This window comes from Lytechinus variegatus, chromosome 6, assembly GCF_018143015.1.
Source record: "Lytechinus variegatus isolate NC3 chromosome 6, Lvar_3.0, whole genome shotgun sequence".
NCBI lineage: Eukaryota > Metazoa > Echinodermata > Echinoidea > Temnopleuroida > Toxopneustidae > Lytechinus > Lytechinus variegatus.
Window position 1 is genome coordinate 3780137 of NC_054745.1, and position 9940 is coordinate 3790076.

Below are 9940 nucleotides of genomic sequence, written 5' to 3' on the forward strand. Positions count from 1 at the left end.
CAATGAAATGTCATTTTCTCAGAAAATTGAAAATGGTTTTCACTGTAACTTTTGTATATCAATAGACAAATCATTTCATACCCGATCATGAAAAGAAAACAAAATTAAGGCATCAGGAACCATACAAAATTTGAAATTCATACATTTTATATTACATAACACATGGGGCAGCTGCTCGTTTATGACGTCACATATCCCAAATTTTGAACTCTAATAACTTTCTTACTCTTTAACGGATTTTCCTCAAACCTTCACCAATATTTTTAACTATTTTTCTGCTATTTTCACGACAAAGTTTTCTTCAGGGTGAACTTCCCCTAAAGGTCACCTTGCAATGCATCCAAATTCACTCGAACTGTGCAGCGGAATAAAAATTAAGATCTACCCCTCTAATGAATAATGGAATCGTCGAATGTCATTACGGATGCAAATGAGATTACGGGTCACGCCCTTTGAACTCGATCAATTCAATTGAAGCGTATTGTTGAGGTTTTGGCTGTCAATTTTGCGAGAGTTGGAACGTAAAACGTCGAGAAAAGGTCTGTTTTTGGATGATCTCCCGATTAATTTGTTAATCTAATAGTAAAACAACGACCAGACATGTCTACTGATCTCCTTTCTGGTAAGTCCTGGTATTTTTCTAATCTAATACAATTGAAAACAGCATTTTTATGCCCTGTCGTCGGACTGATTTTTCGCCTTATTTCGGTCGTCTCAATGGCTCTTGCGTGTATAACGGTTCGGCGTCCCTGTTGAAAAAGTGAAGTTAGTGAAAAGGAGAGACCATATTTTGCGTTGTTTTCTCGCTTTTCACAACTGTGTATCCTTAGAAGCTACCCGAATCTTGAAAATCAAATATTTTAGCTACATGTTCCTACTAAACTTATTGTGTGATGCATGATAGATAATTTATATGCAGTGTTTTTCTTTGATCATGTTGGATTGTTATGGGATATATTTTCGACTAGTCGTGCAGCCTGCCTGCGCGCTAAAGCCTGATCTGACTGAGTCTGAGGTTGAGAGAGGTAAAATAAAAAATAAAAAACGGTTCGGCGTCCCTGTTTTGAAAAAAAGAGATAAAATCGTGAAAAGGGAGACCATATGATTACAGTGCTTTATCGCTTTTCCTAACTGTAAATCATATTAGATAGTAGACAGCTGGCAGCCGTCTGTTTCGAGATTGACTGATCGAGGAGTTAAATTTTAAACATTTTTTTTTAAATTTCTCCTCGACCATGTCGACACCAACACTACAAAGTACAATACGGCTCGCTATCGTGCAGCCACCATTAGGGGTTAACAATGCAAAATCCCCCCAACGGGGCTCATCGATATTTGTGACTTTGTCTAAAATAAAAAGAACAGGGGCCGATTGCACGAAAGGGTCTTTCCAAGGACCGTCTTTCGTGTCGCCCATCTTTTATGATACGCTATAAGTGGGGTGTTTCTGAAATTTATGATAAAAAATAAAATTCGTTAGCTTGCTTTTAAATCAAATTTTATACAATTTCATGATATATCACATCATTTTATAAACAAATATTTTGTTAATTTTAACGGACGAATGAAATATGTTTGCAGGTGATTTATTTGAAATGCGTTTCACATGGCGCATCATAAAAGATGGGCGACACGAAAGACGGTCCTTGCAAAGACCCTTTCGTGCAATCGGCCCCTGGACACATTCCTTTTTTTCACCCATGCCTTCCATACTGCGACGTTCGCCTGCTTTTCCCACTGAAATTTAATTGGAAGGATTATGAAAGGAGTAGGCCTATAGTTTAATATAGCAAATGAGAGCATTGTCAATGTTATGATGCAAGTACTTTTCTTTCTTTTTTTCACAGCTCCCATTGCGTCGAGGGGGATGAAGAAGCCAAAAGCAGAGAAAGAGGTAAGTTTGTAACCATTTACATTTTTTAGACCTCAAAATAAGCCATGTCAGCCCTCCCTTTTCCTTTTTACATTCTTTGCTCAACTAGCACTATTTTGTCTATTTTATTTTCAGTATAAAACCTGTTCGTATGGTCATTTAAAGAATTGTTTTTTTTAAATGCATAGTTCTCACATTTTCACTTTTCAGTCCCTCTAAAGTACTGTGCTGTTTTTGTTGGTAATAATTCAATTTGTCTAAAAGTAGTAACATCTAGAAGGATTATTGCATACATATCTACCCTACAGTAAATTCTTACAATGTTAATTCTGTAATGAATGGCAATAACATTGAACATGTAGATTTATGATGCAGATCTCCTTAATCTCGTTTAGCAGGCCAGATGGTTAATATCTTAATATCATTCATTTCATGTACATTCTTATTCACATTTCACAAGACTCCTTCTTTGGTAGTATTAAGAAACACCTCAAGACTGCTTTTTAATCACATAATTTTCTTTTCCATCATTGTGTAAAGCGCTGTGAGTGCTATATGATTATCATTTGAATCTATACTCATATTCTATTAGGATTTGGTGGCCAAACAGCCTGTCCTGACTGATTTCAGTACGTTCTGTACGTGGGTTCTTGACTATGAAGCATCCCTACACAACGGAGACATACCCTATGTTCCTAAAACACCGGTAAGCATTATCCTGTTGTAATACATGTACAGTAGACTATTCTCAGCCAAATTTGGAAAGATGTGTACACTGTATGGTCTAAATTAAAGTAGATTAACTACATATTTTTTTAGAAGCACTTGCCCTGTCAGGCAGGTAAATTTTTAAATAGTTTGAATATACTTGCCTGAAAAAGTCCTTGATAAAAGGTTTTACTTCTTCAAAAGAAAATATTATGGTTTTAGAAAACATTGACTTTTTTTCTCTGTTTTGACATGAACTGATGTACCTTGTTCTTGTATTTGTGTTTATATAAAGTGATTTTATCTTGCCCGCCATGACCAAACTTAGGGTCGGTATATCATATCGACCCTAATTTTGGTAATTCTACTGTGAGAATTTTGCTTGCATAATTTGGGCAAGTAGTTTTGGTCTTTACTTCAAAACCCTTGCCCGACTATAACTTTTACATGCCCTGGGCAATCTGGCAAGTGCTTATGTATGTAGCATTCTGTTAACATGTCGGTACTGGTAACTAAGCGGTTCCATCCATGACAATGCTCCGGTGACAATACCTCCGCTATTCTACACCCTTATCAAATCACTAGAACTTAAACCCTGGGTTACACTGTACATACCCTTCCCTACATGTAAATCTACATATAAATAAAACACTCTTACAACCCCATCCGAACAGGTACATCTACATGTTGTAAAGGCGACTGCACACCTTGCGACTGGTCTGCGACCCGATTTCAGAATAACATGTAGTAGAATTTGATGCTAATATTTAAATTTGGAATATCTTACTCAGTAAGACTTACTGTGTAATGTTCTAAATCATTGTACGAATCAATTTGTGACTATGCTATCACCCTTCTTAGAATAAAAACGAATTTAATGTCGAGTCGTAATGATGTCATAGCAGTCGTACGATTGGCTACGATTAGAAACTAATTTGGAATTCAAAATAAGAGCTTGTAATCATTCAAAATGGTTATAATATTATTATTTCAATCAATTTGAACCTCATATAATATGAAATGTTCCATTCACATCTTCAGAAAATGAGCAAAATGCGATTTTTTTTTCCAAAATCGGGTCGCAGACCAGTCATAAGGTGTGCAGTGGCTTTAAGATGAAATAATGCCTGGAACAATTATGGCAGGAGCCAAAGTTTTGTCACCTTTGATTTTGCCCATTGCAGTTGAAACTATTGGGACTGCTTATTAAAGTCCACCTTACATTAGTTGTGAAATCCCAAAGTTGAAGAGATTTTTGCATGTTAGCCATTTAAATCTGCTGATTTGAATGTATTAGTTGTGAAATCCCAAAGTCTAGGCCCTTTTTCAGATGAAATAATGCAAACACATCTTAGTTTATTTTTTATTTTTATATTTTTTTGGCCAGAGTTGAAAAGATTTTTGCAGATTAGCCATTTGAATCTGCTATATTTAAATGTATTAAAACTTGGTTAAGGGATTGAATAATGGAAGGAAATATTTCATATTGATTGGCAAATTTTGATCATAAAGCACCTAAGAATCGGTGTCTGCCAAGGCTCAAGTTAACCCTTGTCACCAATGATGATGATAAATGATTGTAAAGTAAACAACAAAAAAATGTCTGAGGGCTTTATTTCTGTGAGAGTTGGAGTATGCTGAAGAGAAGTTTCAAGTGGCTATCTAGAGAATTGATTCATGGATAGATTTTCACTTTTGAAGGGTTTTATTTTTTCTCAACCATACAGTAATGAGTATTCTTTGAATGCCAAAGATATATATTTTAAACATTTTCTCCATTTATATAAAGTATGATTGAACTGTGCATATACATGTATATAGATCATGTTGAAATCTAAGTGCCATACAGCAAGTTCTTTGAAAACTGACACATCTATTTAATCCACTTCCCTCGAAATCATGAATATTCATTTTCAATAGGTCCTTATTTACATATGACTGGTCTTTTCAGTGCACTCACCTCCCTTATTATCATATTGAATTTGAGAGAAGATAGCAAAGAAGACTGGTAACTTGTCTGTATGCCTATTGTAGTTCCATTGCTCACTAGGTATCACAGAGTTGTGTGTATTCACCACTCTGTTTACCAAGAGCTCTCCCACGCACTGGGTCATGCTTTCCATATTTGGGATTGGGGGCATGACATCACAGAATAGATGGAACAGTTCATTCTCTTGATAGGGGTGTAAGATGGAATGATAGTAGGGGGTGAAATATATTGTTGCAGAGAAAACTATGCATGTTTTATTGGTAATCTTTATTGTTTGTATATTCATTTAAAAATACATGAATTAATTTGTTATTAATGTATTTATTTATTTATTTATTTATTCATTTATTGTTTTTACTGAATTATTTATTTATGTATGTATTTATATTTATTCATTCATTTTGTTTATTATTTTCATTATTCATTGTAATGTTATATACTTATTTTAATACATATAATGAATTAATGTATATGAATAAATAGATTGATAAAAATGACCAAATCAATTTTAGAGAATGGTCCAATAAATGTATATTTTATATATAAATTTAATTAGAAATATTAGTTTTTAGCAAGTGATGACAAATTGTCATCACATTGACAAAGTATCAGTTTAATCCAAATTAATGAGCTAAAAACATTTTTTCTTTTCAGGAACGTGTAAAGAAGAGAAGCATTAGTCCCTTAGACAGTGAGGGTAATAGCATAGGAAGTGGAGCAGATTCAGATATCAGCCCAAGAGAAAGATATTCCAAGAAAGGAAAAATGTCAAATATACGTAAGTTCATCACTTTTTAAAGGGAAGCTCCAGGCTGAACATGTTTATATCTTAATACATAGAGTAGAATTCGTTGAGCGAAATGCCGAAAATTTCATTAAAATTGGATAACAAATAATAAAGTTACTGAACTTTAAAGTTTAGCAATATTTTGTGAAAACAGTCATTATGAATATTCATTAGGTGGGCTGATGTTGTCACATCTCCACTTGATCTTTTGTATTTTACATGTATATATGAAATTATGTATATGAATGTATATGAAATTATGTATATGAATGTATATGAAATTAGGTTTATTCAAGTTTTCTTCATACTTGTGTGAAACTGTGAATAATATGGCTCCCTTGTAATTAAATAAGTTGCAGCAATAAATATCTACATTGTAATGCACTAAATCAGTTGTCAATCCAATTTTTTTAGTTCTTGGAGAGGAAATTTTGAATAAACTTAGTTTCATATAATAAAATACAAAAGAACAAGTGGAGATGTGACATCATCAGCCCACCTAATGAATATTCATAGCAACTGTTTTCACAAAATATTGCTAAACTTTAAAATTCAATAACTTTGTTATTTGTTATCCGATTTTGATTAAATTTTTGGCATTTTGCACAGTAAATTCCACTCTATGTATTAAGCCATAAATACTTTCAGCCCAGACCATCCCTTTAATAGTTCTCTTACTCTTCCAGGATCCAGAGTAGGCATGAAATGTGAAAATACCTGTCCGTTTACACCAATGAAGAAAAACTGTGAACAGGGGCTATCCCGGGGGGGGGTCTCCACATGGACTGCTACCCACCCGTGTCCGACATCCTCAGAAATGCACCCTAAATGGCGTAACCCATGAGAAAAGCCACCCTAAGTGGCGTGAACAGGGAAATCCCCTAATTTGATACCTGTGGATAATGTGTGCTGCCTAGTATAGAGCCAGGTGTAAGAGACTAGCTACATGTAGGACTGTACGGGGGTAGCTCTCAAAAGTGCTGCTTTCCTTGCGCGCGCCGGCGTGTGCAAGGATTATTTTGTATCCTTTAAAATCGCTTTTCATGGTGTTTGTGGCTTAGGTCTGCTCCCGGGTCTCCTCAAATTTGCACCCCTAAATGTTGTAATTTTCCTAACCTAATTAGCAACCCTAAATGGCGTGAAGAGAGAAAGAAAAGGCTACCCTTATGGGCGATTTACTAGCGAATGGTGCCGAAATGCAGCCCTTTTGACTCCGTCTGAGTGCCTGAAACGGGACCCTTTTCGACACTTTTTCTGGAAGCGGGGGCGTAGCAGGGCATGTGGAGTGTGACCCACCCCTCCCCCGGGGGGGGGGGGGGGGGCTATTTGCCTGGTTTATGATAGATTACTGCAATGATGACATCACATTTTTTTTCTTTTCAGCATTTTTGATACCATAGTTTGGTAGAGCATGATGAAAAAAACCCACTACCAGAATTTGGTGGGACTCGGTCCACGGTGGCCCTAGATACGACCTCATGAATTCATACATAATTAGCCCCACTGAAGTCAATGTACACAGGTACATTATTCATTGACTTCAATGGGGATGATTATGTATTCATGAGGTCATATCCTGGGGCCCCATGGACCGATTCCCACCATATTTGGGTGGGGGGGGGGTCATCATGCTCTACCAAAATCATCAAACACAGATGACTTCACACTTTGGTATTCTATATCATTTTGTGTACAAGTAGTTGGTCCACTTCTCACATGGTCAAATCATATGACCTATGAAAAACAATAAGGTCTGCTACATCTGTGCATCTTGAAGCCTCTATTTGTTTGACAATCGTTTCTTGGATGTGAATTTCAGTTTTCTGGAGTTCTCCGATCTTACAAAACGTTTCCAAACGAGCAACAAAATGTAGGCTTTGAAACATTGGTTGTGGGTTTGAATCCCAGCATAATCGAATCCCGGCATGAACCCCCCCCCCCCAAGAATTTGATCCACATTGTGATTCACTCAATCCAGGTGAGGTGAGCAGAAACCTGGTGGGTGTTTCATAAAGCTGTTTGATTAGGCTACGATTGACTAAACGCACGACTGGTAACCCTTTCTTGTAGTACATGATATATCCCTATTGGCTATGTAGCTGATGTTGCACTTAGGAACATGTTCCAGTGGTCATGCGTAACTTTACAAACAGCTTTATGAAACGCCCATCAGGTGGGTGTTTCATAAAGCTGTTTGATTAGGCTACGATTGACTAAACGCACGACTGGTAACCCTTTCTTGTAGTACATGATATATCCCTATTGGCTATGTAGCTGATGTTGCACTTAGGAACATGTTCCAGTGGTCATGCGTAACTTTACAAACAGCTTTATGAAACGCCCATCAGGTGGGTGTTTCATAAAGCTGTTTGATTAGGCTACGATTGACTAAACGCACGACTGGTAACCCTTTCTTGTAGTACATGATATATCCCTATTGGCTATGTAGCTGATGTTGCACTTAGGAACATGTTCCAGTGGTCTTTACAAACAGCTTTATGAAACGCCCATCAGGTGGGTGTTTCATAAAGCTGTTCGTAAGATATGAATGACCTTACACAAGGCTGGTAACACTTTCTCATGCCAAGTGATATCCCTATGTAATTGAGTTAGGACCTAAGATCATTCATGTTCCAGTCATGCGCAAAGTTGTGCGTAACTTTACGAACAGCTTTATGGAACACCCATCTGGAAGGAATTGAAACACTACAATAGTGCTGAGAGACTTCTGATGAAGAACATGTAAGTGACAAGTGCTGTGTTTTTAGCAAGTATAATTATTTGATTCTGTAAGATTGTATTGTGTATTTTGTTTTGTTCCAGGTGAGAAAGACGAAGACTGGAACCTTATCACCTGCTTCTGCAACAAACCCTTCGCCGGCCGTCCCATGATCGAATGCAGCGAGTGCATGACTTGGGTCCACCTGTCCTGTGCCAAGATCCGTAAAACGAACGTGCCAGACATCTTCATTTGCACTCAGTGTAGAGACACTCGAAGCAGTATCCGTAAGTCAAACAGGCAGCGGGAGCCGAAGAAACAGTTCTCAGAGCTATACGGTCCCGGGGAAAGTTAGCGGGGCGAAAGGTCTGATTTTTATCCTGAACATGGACAGGTTAAAACATTGTAAGATTTTGTTGAGACAGTGTATCTGTGAGGGGGACAAGAGGCCATTAATGGTTGGTCACAAAATGGTCTGCTTACGATCCCTCAGCATGGTTGTACGCAAGAGGATCTTCAACGGTATTATCTATCCAAGAAACAATTTTGCCAAGAGGTGGACATATGACCATTGACACTTGGCTGCAAGCCGTTATTCCGCAGAACAGCTGCTCTCCTTGTGGGATGAACGTTTAGGAACCTTCAACAGTTTGATCTTGTCAAGAAACAATGTTACCAAGAGGTGGACATAGGACCATTGATGTTCAGTTCCAGGTCGATATTCTGCAGAACAGCTGCTTTCCTTGTTGGATGAACATGTAGGAACTTTTGCGTCAATAATCTTACAAAAAACGGTGTTGCCAACTGGTGGAGAAATTACCATTGGTGCTTGGTAACAAAAAACGTTATTATACAGAACAGCTGCTCTCCTTGTGGGGTGAACGTTTAGGAACCTTCAACAGTTTCATCTCTCCAAGAAACACTTATTTTTCATAACAATATTGCGGAGAGGTGACCATTTATGTCCAGTCACAAACAGTATTCTACAGTACGGACCTTGTGGCTCTCGATGAGTGGGCGGGAATCTCCCAAAAGTTTCACCTGTTAATATGCTTTTCACACTACACATATTTCCCTGGGTTCAGCTTTATAGCCCACTGCGTTTTCACACTACGTTTCAGCGAAGTGGGCTAGCACAGTACTATGTATCTGGCCCTGCTAAAAAGCAGGGTTACATGTAGCTGGCTTATTGCGGTGCTGGCACCACAATTGCGGTGCTAAGAGTTGCAGTGTGAAAAGAAAACGGGCTAAGCATTAGCCAATCGCAGAAGCCGAAATTGCATGTTAATCACGCTCTGTGTGGCAAAATCATCATTCATGAGCTGTGCAAGATTCCGCGGTATTTTAGGAGTTCATATGGCCGGGGGGGGATCTCGGCCGTGGACAACGCAATCGCGCCGAAAATTGGCACGCTAAACAAATAGTGTGGGGTTAAGCAAGACAGTGTGAAACCAAAAAATAGATAGTATGGGGTTAAAGACAATCCGGGTTCAAGGATAGTATGGGGTTAAGGAATCTCACGACTGCTGATGGTTTTCTTGCTCAACTCACTAGAAGTGTATCTCTGCCTGCCTAGGCTACCGAATACCCAGTACAACTCCCTCAGCTCCCCCAGGAGAATGACTCACTGGGCTGAACCTGATTCTCTCTGCCGAGGAAATGCAGTGTGAAAAGCATATTACCAAACTTTTTTTCAAACAATGTTACCAAGAGGTGGAGAAATGGTCAAGTCGCTCAACAACGAGAGACATGCACAACATCCCACGAAAGAGGGTCAGAACGTCAGAAGTAACAATTTTCTTGTAATATCAAACGATAATGTTTTATGCGATAATTAATGCACTATACAAGAACAGTATCATC

General features: G+C 37.9%; 1 protein-coding gene across 2 annotated transcripts; it reads left to right on the top strand.

Annotated features, from left to right (window-relative positions):
• The first annotated feature begins 461 nt into the window (after positions 1 to 461).
• On the top strand, positions 462 to 8944 carry LOC121416861 (PHD finger protein 13-like). 2 transcript variants are annotated; one of them, XM_041610381.1, is made up of 5 exons: positions 462 to 622; positions 1848 to 1894; positions 2466 to 2579; positions 5226 to 5349; positions 8182 to 8944. In XM_041610381.1, exons 1-5 carry the CDS (start codon positions 601 to 603, stop codon positions 8430 to 8432), a joined length of 558 nt encoding a protein of 185 aa, XP_041466315.1. In that variant the 5' UTR covers positions 462 to 600; the 3' UTR covers positions 8433 to 8944. The 2 variants fall into 2 exon arrangements, with proteins under 2 accessions (XP_041466315.1, XP_041466316.1); XM_041610382.1 differs by lacking the exon at positions 462 to 622 and adding an exon at positions 734 to 765.
• Positions 8945 to 9940: the final 996 nt, after the last annotated feature.